At 41.1% G+C, this 15,236-nt stretch overlaps 1 protein-coding gene across 1 annotated transcript in view; it reads left to right on the top strand.

Moving 5' to 3' along the window:
• The window catches only part of LOC133850262 (dynein axonemal heavy chain 7), a 28,470-nt gene that overhangs the window by 7,034 nt on the left and 6,200 nt on the right, over positions 1 to 15,236 (top strand). Inside the window, 12 exon segments of the mRNA XM_062286308.1 lie at positions 44 to 490; positions 574 to 2,201; positions 2,404 to 3,190; positions 3,431 to 3,613; positions 3,720 to 4,066; positions 4,373 to 5,212; positions 5,276 to 5,641; positions 11,074 to 11,361; positions 11,417 to 11,832; positions 11,893 to 12,071; positions 13,622 to 14,014; positions 14,016 to 14,999. Coding sequence (XP_062142292.1) covers positions 44 to 490; positions 574 to 2,201; positions 2,404 to 3,190; positions 3,431 to 3,613; positions 3,720 to 4,066; positions 4,373 to 5,212; positions 5,276 to 5,641; positions 11,074 to 11,361; positions 11,417 to 11,832; positions 11,893 to 12,071; positions 13,622 to 14,014; positions 14,016 to 14,999 — 6,858 coding nt within the window.

The raw sequence follows: 15,236 nt of genomic DNA, 5'->3' as shown, positions 1-15,236 counted from the left end.
ATTTATATATGTAGATTATAAACTCATTTATTTACTTTCTTAGGCCTTGTTCCGTTCTGTGGCCATGATGGTGCCGGATTATGCCTTGATTTCCGAGATTGAATTGTACTCTTATGGTTTCCTTACCGCCAAGCCTCTTTCGGTTAAGATTGTGGCAACCTATCGCTTGTGCTCGGAGCAGTTGAGTACTCAGTGCCATTATGATTATGGCATGCGTGCTGTCAAGTCTGTGCTGAAGGCTGCTGGCGCCTTGAAGCTGCGCTATCGCGATGAGAATGAAGATATTTTGGTGCTACGCTCCATTAAGGACGTCAATCTGCCCAAATTCTTGAACCAGGATATTCCGCTATTCCAGGGCATTACCTCCGATCTGTTCCCGGGTGTTACGCTGCCCGAGGCCGATTATGTGATCTTCAATGCCTGCGTTCAGTTGGCTTGTGAGCGGCAGAACAAACAGTGCACGCCGTTTGTGCTCGAGAAGGTTCAACAGGTAAGGACATATAGGCAGTAATTATAACTCCTATTAATTATATATATGATGTATTTCACAATCTATATCTAATCAAATTTCAGCTCTACGAGATGATTGTGGTGCGCCACGGTCTAATGCTGGTGGGTAATCCATTTGGTGGCAAGACCACCACATATCGCGTTCTCGCTGAGGCGTTGGAGTGCATGGAGAAGAAGGATGGCTCCGAGAATAAGGCGATCTTCACGATCATCAATCCCAAGGCTATTACCATGGGACAGCTCTATGGACAGTTTGATGCAGTCTCCCATGAGTGGAGCGATGGTATTCTGGCTGTGAACTATCGCCTCTTTGCAGTCTCCGATTCCCCAGATCGCAAGTGGTTGATCTTTGATGGTCCCGTGGATGCTATTTGGATTGAGAACATGAACACAGTACTGGACGATAATAAGAAACTCTGTTTGATGTCTGGCGAGATTATACAGCTGTCCAATACGACCAATTTAATATTTGAGCCAATGGATTTGGAGGTTGCTTCGCCAGCGACTGTTTCGCGTTGTGGCATGATCTATTTGGAGCCAAGTTCGCTGGGCTGGGAACCGCTGGTCACATCCTGGAAGAACACTTTGCCCGCCTCGTTTCACAGCGTGAGCAAGAATTTAATCTCAATGCTGGTACAACGTTTCTGTCCTCTATTGTTGTATGTGGTGAGGAAGAGTTTGCGTGAAATTGCGCCAACTTCGGATACCAATTTGATGGTCAGCTTGATGAATTTCTTTGAGTGCTTCATCGATGATTTTCGTGATGAGAAATATGTGGCCAACATATCTGATTTGGACTTTCGCGCCCAGGTCGAGGGCATCTTTTTGTTCTCCGCCATTTGGTCGCTGGGTGGCTCACTGACTGCCGAGAGTAGAGAGAAGTTTAACCTAATCTTTCGTGCGTTACTGGAGAAAACGTTTCCACAAAGCCTTTACGACACTTACGATGTCCCCGAGGATCTCTATGTGGACACGCTGGCCAAGCCATTCATCTTTCCCATACCCAAGCAGGGGTCGGTCTTCGATTATCGTTACATCAAGGAGGGCAAAGGCAAGTGGAAGCCGTGGCAGGATGATGTGAACTCGGCGCCCCCATTACCACGTGATATACCCGTCAATCAGATCATCATTCAGACCAATGAGAGTGTGCGCATTGCTGCCGTGATTGATCTGTTGGTGCGACATGGTAAACCCTTGATGTTAGTGGGTCCAACAGGCACGGGCAAGAGTGTCTATGTCATCGACTATATGCTCAATCGCATGGATCTATCGACTTACAAACCATTGCTCATCAGTTTCTCGGCTCAAACTTCGGCTAATCAGACACAGGACATCATCATGTCCAAGCTGGACAAGCGTCGCAAGGGCGTCTTTGGTCCACCGCTCAATAGTCGCTATGTCATCTTTGTGGACGATGTTTCAATGCCACTAAAGGAGAACTATGGTGCTCAGCCGCCCATTGAGCTGCTGCGCATGATGCTTGATCACATGATGTGGTACGATCGCAAGAATATTGTGCCCATGAAGCTGATTGATCTGCAGATGATTGTCGCTATGGGACCGCCTTCGACGGGCAATACGGTCACACCGCGTTTCCAGCGCTTCTTCAATGTGGTGTCTATCGATGACTTTAACGACGACATCATGAACACCATCTTTGGCAAGATTGTGCTGTGGCATTTGGATACACGGTGAGTGCTTGAATTAATTTCAAATTGAGATGGGGAGAAGGTTATTTATAATTCTTTAAAATTCTTTAAAGTATGCAATTTCTATAGGTAACATTCCATTCAATTTAAAATTCGATCGTTTGCCTTACACTCTTCTCTGCGATTCAACCTAAATATTTTGCTATCTTAATCTTTTCTTTCTCTTTCAACTCACCTTCAACAGCGGCTTCTCGAAGGAGTTTGATCCGTGCATCGACGAGATTGTAAACGCCACACTTTCAGTCTACAACGATGCGAAGTTGAATCTGCTGCCCACGCCAGCCAAGTCGCATTATCTGTTCAATCTGCGCGATTTCTCGCGTGTAATACAGGGTGTCTTGCTGTCGGTGCCCGAGGCAACGGAGGACATGAATTCGATGCGTCGTCTGTGGGTGCATGAAGTGCTGCGTGTCTACGGCGATCGCTTGGTGGAGGATGCGGATCGCACTTGGTTATTTGGCAAGTTGTGCACCACAGTGCAGGATTCTTTTAATATCGATCCGACACGATTGTTTGGCCGTCTTGTGGCCAAGGATAAGAAGCTGGAGGAGGCAGATTTTCGACAGTTGATCTATTGTGATTTCACGAACCCCAAGGCAGACACCAAGAACTATGTGGAGGTGCAGGATCTGGAGGAGTTGCGCAGTGTGGTGGAGGCCTATCTTGTTGAATATAATAACATGTCGAAGAAACCAATGAATCTGGTGCTATTCCGCTTTGCCATCGAGCATTTGTCGCGCATATGTCGCATCATAAAGCAGCCACGTAGTCATGCTCTGCTCATCGGTGTCGGCGGCTCCGGGCGCCAGAGCTTGACTCGACTGGCTTCGCATATATGCGACTATGAGCTGTTCCAAGTGGAAATCACTCGATTGTATGGTCCTTATGAGTATCATGAGGATATTAAATTAATATTACGCAAGATCGGTGCGTCCGAAATGCATGGCGTTTTCCTCTTTACGGATGTCCAGGTAAGGGAATCGTCTTCAATCGGATTAAATCTATTTATTTACTTTGCATTTATCTGTAGTTAGTTCAGTTTATCATTTTATATATCCTTGCAAATGTTATTGAGAAAAACATATATAGCTCTTACAGTTAACAATTTGCATCGATATAAATTCTTTGGCTTGCCGAAGGTAGCTTTTGGTTCCCGTTCTCTTGTTTAAATAAGAACTCAACATGCTTGGCTAACATTTTGAGCGTTTTAGATCAAAGACGAGTCGTTCCTGGAGGATATCAATAATCTGTTGAACTCGGGCGAGGTGCCCAATCTGTTCACTAACGAGGAGAAGATCGAGGTGGTCGAGAAGATGTCGCAAATCGACAAGCAGCGCGACAAAGCCGTTCAAACCGACGGCAGTCCCGTGGCCCTATTTAATTTCTTTGTGACGGTGGGAGATGATCGTTGATCTACACATACACACATACCATTACATATGATTCCTTGTTAGCAATGTATACTAATAGCAACTCTTTGAATACCTTTTTATTATGTAGACCTGCAAGGAGCAGCTGCACATTGTGCTGGCCATGTCGCCCATTGGCGATGCGTTGCGCAATCGCATTCGCAAGTTTCCCTCGATCGTCAATTGCTGCACCATCGATTGGTTCCAGCCCTGGCCAGAGGATGCTCTACTCGCGGTGTCTACACGCTTTTTGGCCTCTGAGGATCTTACTGCTCTGGAGCGGAAGACAGCCATTGACATGTGCATGGAGTTCCATACCTCGACGCAGGAACTTTCGGCGAAATTCTTCACGAGATTGCATCGTTACAACTATGTGACGCCCACATCGTATTTGGAATTGATTCAGACATTCAAATCGCTGTTGAGTCAGAAGAGAAAGTAAGTACAAAGTATTGTCGATAAAGATATTTTTTAAAAATAGTAATGTAAATTTAACAATTTGCAATTCGAGTAGAAATATGTTTCCTTTTACTGTAAGGTTTAAACTAATTAGATACTCTCAATGATCGTAGAATATTTTTGTTGTACCGAAGAGCGTTAAGTTGAGGGTTAACTGTGATGCGTTTGAATTTTTCTTTATATAAGTTAGTATCGAAAAAGATTTATGTAACTTAATCTATGTTAGGTGCAAATATCAACATTAAAAGTGCAATAAATTAAGTAACTAATAATCTCAACTTTTAGCAACATTACCACGAATCGCAATCGCTATTTGACGGGTATTTCGCAGCTGGACATTGCTGCCCAACAAGTGGGTGTAATGCAGGAACAATTGCAGGCACTCGAACCCAAACTGAAGGAAGCCTCCGAAATTGTGGCCGAACAGGTGGCCAAAGTGACGGCCGACAGCAAAGTGGCTGCAGAGCAGCGGGAGCTGGTCAAACTCGATGAACAGGCGGCCAAGGAGCAGGCAGCTGTGGCTCAGGAGATCAAGGATGAATGCGATGCCAAGTTGGGCGAAGCGTTGCCCATTTTAGAGGCTGCTCTGTCGGCTTTAAATACGCTCACCACCGCTGACATTGCTGTGGTGAAGACGATGAAGAGTCCGCCCATTGGTGTGCGCATTGTGATGGAAGCTGTTTGCATTCTGAAGGACATGAAGCCGGACAAAGTGCCCAATCCCAGTGGCGTGGGCACTGTGGAAGATTACTGGGGTCCCTCGAAGCGTGTGCTGAGCGACATGAAGTTCCTCGACAGCTTGCTTAACTTTGACAAAGATAATATTCCGCCTGAGGTGATGAAGAAGCTGCAACAGCGCATTCTCAGCAACGAAGCCTTCGATCCGGAGAAGATCAAGTCAGCGTCCACGGCCTGCGAGGGTCTTTGTCGCTGGGTCATTGCGCTGTCCAAATACGATGTGGTGGCCAAGATTGTGGCACCCAAAAAGATTGCTCTCGCCGAGGCTGAAGCTACTTATAATGCTGCCATGAAGCTGCTCAACGAGAAGTTGGCGCAATTGGCGCGAGTCGAAGCAAATTTGGCGGCTATTCAAAAGATACTCGACGAGCAGTTAAGGCAATATGGGTGAGTTATTGTAGTTGCTTCAGAGATGCAGCGGCTGAATTTTATTTATCTTTTTTTTTTTAGCATACTTCTAGCAGAGCACGAGGCTTGCACCAAGAAGTTGCAACGTGCCCAGGAACTCATCTCGGGCTTAGGAGGCGAACGCACTCGTTGGTCCGAGTCGGCGAAGAACTTGCAGGCGAGCTTCAAGAGCGTCACTGGCGATGTGCTCATCTCGTCGGGTGTTGTCGCCTATTTGGGTCCCTTCACTATTGATTTTCGTGTGAAACAAATTCGCAAATGGGTCACCAAGTGCATCGATTATGGCGTCACCTGCACTCCAGACTTTCAGCTAGCCACAGTGCTGGGCGAAGCTGTTGAGATTCGTTTCTGGAATATTTGCGGACTGCCCACGGATGCTTTTTCTGTGGAGAGCGCCATTATGATGAAGTGAGTACGAGTAATTAGTAGAAATATTGTTGTTTGTTTTTTTTTTTTGCAGTGTGTTTTATATATTTTTGTGTGGGAGATATTTTTTTAATGAGCGGCAAGCTCCTTTTTGGTTTCAGTTGTCTATATTTAATATAAGTCCCAGAGAAATTTCGTTAATTGGCAACGCTTCCGAGTAATTCTTGTTGATTCAGCCGTCTTTCGAATTTAATTCCTCGAAATGCAATTAATTTGGCTTCAAATTTACCATTCTTATCATATTCTTGGAAATATAATTTAAAGCTCCAACTGAAAACAGTTTTTAGTTAGTATTATAGTGAATTTTAATTGTTATGTTGTTAGCATTTCACAGAAAGCTGTTAAGCTTTGCACTTGATTTTAAAAGGCTTAGCTTCATTATTTCATTTTGTGAGAAATTTACATGCAATTAATAGTTATGAATATGCATTATTATGTACATATTTATAATATATTCTTTACATATAACAAATATATAAGCAAGTTCGATAAAACTGCATTGAAATTCGAGTAACGAATTTTTGTTTTTTATTGACATTATTTTGCAATTCTATAAAAATTGCTTATAAAATATTATCATTGAACAATTTTCGGATTTGTTGTATTTTTTATCAAAAACTTTTTGAAAATTGAAATTAAAGTAATTAGAATTATATTTCCAGTAGTGTTAAGATTAATTGTGGAAAAGCTTTTGCTTATAACAATATATTCAGTTTAAATGGATAGATCGATAAATTACATCTGCTTTTAAAAATTAATTCCCAAAAATTTGATGAAAGTTGCAAATCTCACTTGTAATTTGTAAAGAATAAGTTAAGAACCCTGCTGCTGCTTTTTGACCCCACAAATTGCAGGCAAATGTTGCTCTTAGTTAAGTGGAGCAACAGCTGTGGCTTGTGTCCGATCCCCAATCTCATATTCCCCAATTTTAGTCAATTGAATTTGAAATCCACGTCCGATTATAATCGTGCATAGAGCCCACATCAATTAGGCAACCTGCCACGGTAATTATAGCCGAGGCGTTTGTCAGGCGCACGTTTGCCTCTGCCTCTAATTCTAGCTCGCTGCCCTCGTGTCTGCTTTCTTTTTGTTGTTTTGTAATTACAAAACACGAAAATGTTGAAATTCACGCATATTATGAAAATTAAAGATACGCACTGTGTGTTGTTTAGTAGCGTGGCGAGTGTGAGAACAGCACCGGATGCTGCGTTTCTCTGTCAGCTTCAAGTTTTCCAAAGGTGGCACGTAAGGCGCGGGGGTTGTACTCGTACTTCCCCCTACATCTCTCTCTCCCTTCTATCTTTGCTGTGTGCCCGCATGTGGCCGGGACACAGGAGCACCGCATGCGCCGGTGGTTGCTTTAGTTCAAGGTACAAATACATCTTCACCCCCGCTCAAGCCCGCAAAGTACTGAGGAGAAGGAGCGTAGCATTTTCATGTTTGATGCGTGTGTATGAGAGTTTTACGCATCTGCTAAGTTTCCACCGTCAACTAAGGGCGGCAGTGGCAGCCACAGTGACGGTGGCAACGTCGCGATGCCACATGCCACATGCCATACCATGTCGCTTGTCGATTTAATAAAGGAAATTCTTTGGCTGCTGCTGCTGCCGATTCTGCTGTTGTTACTGCTGCTGCTGCTGCTGCTGACTCGGAAAGTGTTCAAAGTAATTTGGAGCATGCCCAAAATACCTGAGGTGCGAGCTCTGAGGCAACCACACACACACAACTGCACAGTTGTAGGCATTTACACTCACACACACACTATAAGGATAAGCAATTGATTAATGTGCGCTCCGGGCGCATTACGTTTAATTTTTACATCGAATAGACATGGCAAATGAATGATGTTGGGATTTGCTCAGACGACAGTTTACTACGACGACCATCAACTTGCTCTCAGCTTTCTAGTATTGCTACCTTGTAGTGAACTGCTACAGCTATTGCAGCTTGCGACACAAGACAGATGAATTCTTGCTTAGTTATCTTCTTGTGTTTGCTTAAAGTAATACTCTTTTGCAGGGGAGAGCATATTGGTTGCAAAGGGCTACAAGAATTGAGGTAGAATATTAGTTGAATCTTAAATAGTGTCAATAGTCTGTATTTCAACATGTTTGCCATATAAATTTTCTATTAAATATTAGATTAACTTCCTTAATCTTAAGTGAATCGCATCTGGAGAAGTAGTTTAATGATACCGCTCATTCAATAATTGTATAATGAATGAATGATATGTAAGGAAAGCAGATAAAATTCATACGTGATAGTAATAATTCAAGGTATTATTGCGAAGTAAGGATTAACTTTACAAAGATTGCAATATACGTAATAAATTGTTGAAAATAATTGTATAGTTTCGAAGAAATAAATATCGCGATCGTAATGATTAGCTTCTTTAGCAATGTTACATATTATCAGAGATTCTAGTTAAAACTTTAATTAATGTTTTTTTCTAAAACGCATCAATGAAAATGATCCAAAAAGACATTTAAATTGTAAATATTCCATATCTTCCATTTTATTAAAACAACAATATATAGCTTTATATCATTAAAATTAGTTTAGTTTTGAATATTCCATATCTACTGTAATTCAAATTTTATTGTTATTATAATTTTATTATAATAACGAATACAATTTTTTACTGCAAGGAGATAAGCCAGAACAAAGGCCTAATGTCTTCAGGCTAGCTATAATTTTATTCAGTTATAGTAGTAAGATTCACTTGTTGCAATATGTATAAAATGAAGTAGGAAATTGGTTACAAAATTTTAAGTTATTTAAGTCATACAATAAAGCAGGAACTTGGTTACACAATTTTGAGTAATAGTGGATAAATGTAAAGAATGTTGTTCACAGGGTATTTGTCCGTCTAGCACACTCGGTCAGCTCTCTCTCTCCTCCGTTAGCTTTGTTTTCGTATTGCTTTTTGCTGTGCGGTTGCCATTTGTGTGGGCTATGCTCGCATTTCTGTTGGACTTGAGCGACACGTCGACCACATGGTGACCATCTCTCGTTGCGAACACAAAGGGACCAGCAAATGAGGGGACCCGCAGCAGGGAATCTCCATCTCCAACTCCATTTCCCACTCCAACTCCAACTCCCATCTCCATCTCCATTCTCATCTTCATTTACATGGCCTACACACGTAAATTGCTAATGTGGGGTAGCAGGTGCTGGATTCGCTTTTGGCCAGTTTCGGGTGCGCTGTCTCTTTGCATAAATGTTTGATTAAATAATGTTAATTTGAAAAAGGCCAAAATAAACGAGAATTGCCTTTGGGGAATAGCATTTTTATTTTTATTTATTTTGCCATTGTTGGCATTGTGTTGAGCTTTAAGCTTTCATTTCGATTCTCTCTGTAGGGAGTTGGTTTAAAGTCTTCGTATTTATGTTTTAATTTCGAGCAGAATGAAAATGAAGACTTGTGTTTTTTTTTCTTTTCTTTTTTTGTAAAAAGAGATTCATTTGTATACAATTTGTATTCTTTTACTGCAATTACATTGTGTGAATAATTTTCTTGTTCCTTTTTGCTTTTGCACTATGTATTTTGTTCTTCATTCATTCGATGTTTATTTTTTTACTTTTTGCTATCATATTCATTCCCTCCGACAATCCCTTGTGGGTGCTTTGAACTCTGGTCGAGCTTTTCACACTGCCTACAGTAGTTGGAATCGAAATCGGAGTCGGAGTTGAGGCACATTCAACAATTGCAATCGTTTTCCGTATCTGCATTCAACTATTGTGTGACCAGTGTTATACACACATACTTCACTCTATATGCATGCCGATGTATATATGAATATGTGCAAATATGAATATGTCTATAGCTGGATATATGTAGTATGGTAGTATGCGCATTTATTCGCTGACAGTTTTTGTTTTTTTGGCCAGCTATTTTTTTTATTGGTTTTTTTTTTTGCGTTTTCGGAATTGGCTCTTTTGTTTTTCCATCAAATATTTTTCATTCATCAAGTTTTCAATTTACAAAAATGTTCATTCATTCGCACGAACAATTTGTATTCGGTGTGAATTTGTCATGTGCTCTGATGCTGATGCTTGTCGCGTTTCAGATACTCATTTGTTTTGTTCATCTTGTTCTCCTCGTTGTTCTTGTTGTTCTTGTTGTTCGATGCTGCCTTTTGCGATTTTCTATTGTATCTGAATATCAGCAGCATATCGCTGTGTATCTGTATCTGATAGCGAGCATGTATAAAAGGCCTTAAACATTCGCAAATAAAATACATTGAACACACAAATATTTATTTATATTTATGGTATGTCTGTATTTACTCACATATGTAATGCTCTCGCGTGTGAATTTATTATATTTTTCCTTGCTTCCGTCTGTGCATTATATTAATTTCATATTTGGATTTCTATAGAAATATTTACGCTCATAAATATGTTGAGCCAATATTGTTCATGTACATTTGTGGTATTTTATGCCCTTTAAGTTGAAGAAAACAAGAAGGTATGCCGATTTCATAAATACTAATTTACTATAAGAATTAAAATATTTATATAAAAAATGTAATTCTTAAGTATTCTAAACTTATTTGGAATAGGAAAGTTGGTAAACTGCTCGAAACAGTTAACAATTCATTTTAAAATTCAATTTATAAATTTGTAGTACATCAAATTTTCCTTGAACATTTTTTATTTGAAGTTTCTCACTTTTTTTCATATTTTCTGAATAATATAAAGGTCAACTTGGCCTCTACTTATGTCCACTTTTGACATTCAACGTGCATTTTAGTTACTTTAATTTCTGTGCAATTTTAGCCTTGACAGAACTACAATTTTTGACTGAATTTGTAGGGTATATGAAAGAATAGGTTTATATTTTTGCATATCTTGGAAATATTTCTCTCTCTTCTGTTCATGTTATTGAAGTACTCCTGTCATAAGAGGCATATTATTAAAAATTTCTTAGAAAAGCATAAATACTCAAGTGTATATTATGTTTCTCTCAATTTTTGTTATTAAATTTGAATCGCAAATCATTCCACAGAGTATTCAAGTTATTGTGAATCTCAGCATTATTCAACAAGTCCACACACAAATGCTCGCTTTATGTTGATGTTAAATTATGATTTTGGGTTTTTATTGATTTTGTAATATATATATAAAAGTACCTTTGAAGTTAAACTGCCGTTGTAAGTAAAATTTATCCAGAGGGTATTCACTCAAAAAGTGAAATTCTTTCGAAATACTCCACAAGTGTGAATACTAAGAATTTGCCAAATCCAAATTCAGTTTTCTTGTTATTTTTTAAAGCAATTTCTTGCGTATTTAGTTGTGCGAGAAATGTGTTGCCATCAATTTGTATTTATTACAACTCTGCCGGTGTTCAATTTAAAATACTTTCCCACCATTTCACCGACATTCGTATTTCATCGTAATCTCTTTTGCAGAAATGCACGACGCTGGCCTTTGATGATTGATCCGCAGGGACAGGCCAATAAATGGATAAAGAACTACGAGAAGAACAACAAATTGTGTGTGATTCGATTGAATCAAGCGGATTACACGCGTGTCCTCGAGAATGCCATACAATTCGGTTTGCCCGTGCTGCTCGAGAACATTGGCGAGGAATTGGATCCCATACTGGAGTCCATATTGCAAAAGACACTGTTCAAACAGGGCGGCACATTGTGCATCAAGCTGGGCGATTCAGTGATTGAGTACAATCACAGTTTCAAGTTGCGTATACTTAACATTTTTGTTGAATACATTATATTGAATATATCTTCACAGATTCTACATGACCACAAAGCTTCGAAATCCTCACTATTTACCCGAGGTGGCTGTCAAGGTGACGCTGTTGAATTTCATGATTACCACACAGGGATTGCAGGATCAATTGTTAGGCATTACGGTGGCCAGAGAACGTCCCGATTTGGAGGCCGAAAAGAATAATTTGATTGTGCAGGGCGCTGAGAATAAACGCATGTTGAAGGAGACCGAAGATCAGATATTGGAGGTGCTGTCATCGGCCGAGAATATACTCGAGGATGAGACGGCTGTGCAGATCTTGAGCTCAGCCAAAGCTCTGGCGAATGACATTAGCGAAAAGCAAATTATCACGGAAGCTACAGAGAAACAAATCGATCTGGCACGTCTCAGTTATGTGCCCATTGCGGAGCATTCGACAATTCTATTCTTTACCATAGGTAAAAAGAGGTTTATATATCACATTTAATTTGGTAAATTAAATTTATGGTTTTTCGCAGTGGAGCTGGCCAACATTGATCCCATGTATCAGTACAGTTTGGTGTGGTTTGTCAACCTTTACATGGGCTCAATTGACAACACGGAAAAGGTCGATGATATTACGGCACGTTTGGCCGACTTGAGGAATCATTTCACATACAGTTTGTACGTCAACATTTGCCGCAGTCTATTCGAGCGTGTAAGTACTTTAATTTAATGCCAATTATCGTCAAACAGCCGCATCAGAACCTCGAGTCTTTGGTCCACTCAACTTTACTCTCTACTTCACTCTACTCAACTTGACTCTATTCCACTCTCGACTCGACCCAACTCGACTCCTTTGCCAGCAGTAATTGCAATATAATCCCATTGCGTTCCATTCGAAGCGTATTACTTGCTGCTTTATTTTCTTTGTGGCCACTGCTGCTGCTGCTGCTGCTGCTACGGCTGATGATGGCCAACGTGTTCTGCTTGACTGGCTTATAATAATTCCTAAGCCTGGCTGTAACCATTCAGTCTCCCCCTTCATTATTCCCTGCCACGCTGCTGTCACTTCAATTGACAGTCTGCTGTGTGAGCTCCTTTTCCCCAGGTGCGTCAATTTAAATTACTTTGTTTTGCTTAAAGTTAGACATTCTGCAGATATTGGTTGTAAAGTTTAGATCTAAGATTATTAGAGATACATAGATAATAAGTTTGATAAACATTTTGCATATATTGATGGGAAAGCATAGATCTAAGATTTTTGGAGATATATAATAATTTTGTTTATGAAATATGAAATATGTTGAATACTAAATTGTCATTCATTAAAGCAATCTTCAGTTCATCTAAAAATGTTTTGAAATTTGCAGGAAATTTGTATAAAGAATTTATGGTTCAGTATTCACATATATCAATAACGTAAAGTTGAAGCCAATTTTACAAATTGGAATAATGTTAAATTAAATTTATGTTGTAGATATTCTGCTTCACATGCACATATTACACAACCTTTTCCCTATTGATTAAAAAATATATTTGCCCCGTTTTTTATTCCACTTTTCCACCAGTTTTGCACCTATAACAGGGCAACTGAATTTTTCCTGCAACACTGCCACCAATAAGTCGGTTATCCCTTATACACATACACTCATCATTTTAAACGTCCACTGTGCCACTTTCATACACAGTGGGAATAATATTATTACGTTCATATCTCGTACACTTCTCGTAGTGCATAAAAGTAAGGGAAAAAATTATATAAAATAGAGAAAACAAGATGAAACACAGATAGAGAGACAGAGAGAGAGTGAGTGAGAGTTGTTGGCTGGCTTCATGATGTTTTCAGTCAATTATGCGATGTGCCCTTTGCCTTCCGCATAAGCTCGCCTTTGATCCTTGGCTTTTAATTTTCTTGTGAAAAATGCCCCAAGTGGAGCGGGAGAAACGAGAGGGTGGCGTAGGAGTAGGGGACCAAGTTGAAATGCTATCTGGAAGCAAATGGTGTTCGCTGTTTGGGGTTTTTCAGCATTTCATTTTTTTGTGCTGTTGTTGTTGTTGTTGTTGTTGCTCTGCTTCGTTTGGGGAAATTGCTTTGATTTCAGTGGCGAGAGCCGAGTTGAACGAGGCAACCTTTTTACCCATGTATAACCCATTTAATGCGTGAGTGAATCCGCTGTAGTCGGAGGTGGTGGGGGGGGAGTAGTCGAGAGTGACGGAGTAGAATGAGAAGGTAGGCCAACTAATGAAATTTCTGCTCCATGACAGGATAAGCTCTTGTTCTCGCTCATATTGAACATCAATCTGATGAAGCATGACAACCTGATTGACAACGCCGAATGGATGTTTCTCCTGACTGGTGGCATTGGCCTCGAGAATCCCCACAAGAATCCCGCTCCCTGGCTGGGTGTACAAAACTGGGATGAGATTTGTCGGCTCTCCAATCTTGCCAGCTTTAAGGGATTGCGCGAAGATGTGGCCGCCAATTCAGCCAGCTGGAAACAGCTCTTCGATGCGAAAACACCCCAGGATAATGCGTCCATACCCAAGGACTGGGCCAGCCGACTGTCTATCTTCCAGAAGCTGCTGTTGTTGCGCTGCTTCCGGCCCGATAAATTGGTGCCAGCTGTGTTGAATTTTGTCACCAGCGAACTGGGTCAAAAAGTTTGTGGATCCGCCACAGTTTGATTTGAGTGCCTCCTTTGGCGACTCGCATTGTTGTGTGCCTTTGATATTTATTTTAACACCCGGCTCGGATCCAACGGCCACTTTACTCAAGTTCGCCGAGGATCAAGGCTTCGGTACGAATCGTTTGTTTTCACTGTCCCTGGGCCAAGGCCAGGGACCGATTGCCATCAAGATGATCGACGAGGGCGTCAAGCTGGGCAATTGGGTTGTGCTGCAGAATTGCCATTTGGCTGCCAGTTTTATGCCTTCGCTGGAGAAAGTCTGCGAGAATCTGTTGCCCGACTCAACGCATCCGGATTTCCGTTTGTGGCTAACCTCGTATCCGGCTGAACATTTCCCCGTTGTGGTGCTGCAGAATGGCATCAAAATGACCAATGAACCGCCCAAGGGATTGCGTTCGAATATCCTGCGTTCGATGCTCAGTGATCCGATCAGTGATCTCGAGTGGTACGAGAGTTGCACTCAGCCACGCATCTTCAAGCAGTTGATCTATTCGCTGTGCTTCTTCCATGCGGTGATACAAGAGCGTCGCTACTTTGGACCCATTGGCTGGAATATTCCCTACGAGTTCAATGAGACGGATCTGCGCATTTCGCTGATGCAGCTGCGGATGTTCCTCAATCAGTATGAGACCGTAAACTATGATGCTTTGCGCTATCTGACGGGCGAGTGTAATTATGGTGGTCGAGTTACTGATGATTGGGATCGTCGCACTCTCAAGACCATCTTGGATCGTTTCTATTGTCCGGCTGTGATTGATCTGGAGAAACCGTATTATTTGGATGATTCGGGCTTGTATTATGTGCCTGTGTTTAAGGACGTTGATTTGTATTTGAATTTCACGCGTGAATTGCCGCAAATTTCGGCGCCAGCTATTTTTGGTTTCCATGCGAATGCGGACATCATGAAGGATCAGCAGGAGACGGACATGTTATTGTCTCACACGCTGCTCACACAGGTAAGTAAAGGATAGTAGTTCTCTTTCAAGGAAGTTCCTACTTTAGTCTAGTCTGTAGTAATTTGTACTGCCTATAATACTGCTTATTTTTCTTGCTTCGCTTTTAATGCTGCTTTAAAAGGAACGCTGGGTAAGTCTCTCGAGTACTTCAGTCTAGTTTAGTTTATACCCTATATTAACACTGCTCTTTGCCCTTTTTTTGTGCGCCTAACAAAAGGATCTCTATGAGAAACGCGT

The sequence above is a fragment of the Drosophila sulfurigaster genome, chromosome 2L, assembly GCF_023558435.1.
Source record: "Drosophila sulfurigaster albostrigata strain 15112-1811.04 chromosome 2L, ASM2355843v2, whole genome shotgun sequence".
In the NCBI taxonomy this organism is placed as follows: Eukaryota; Metazoa; Arthropoda; class Insecta; order Diptera; family Drosophilidae; genus Drosophila; species Drosophila sulfurigaster.
The sequence above is the reverse complement of the archived record's forward strand: the minus strand, read 5'-3'. Positions and strand labels throughout refer to the sequence as shown.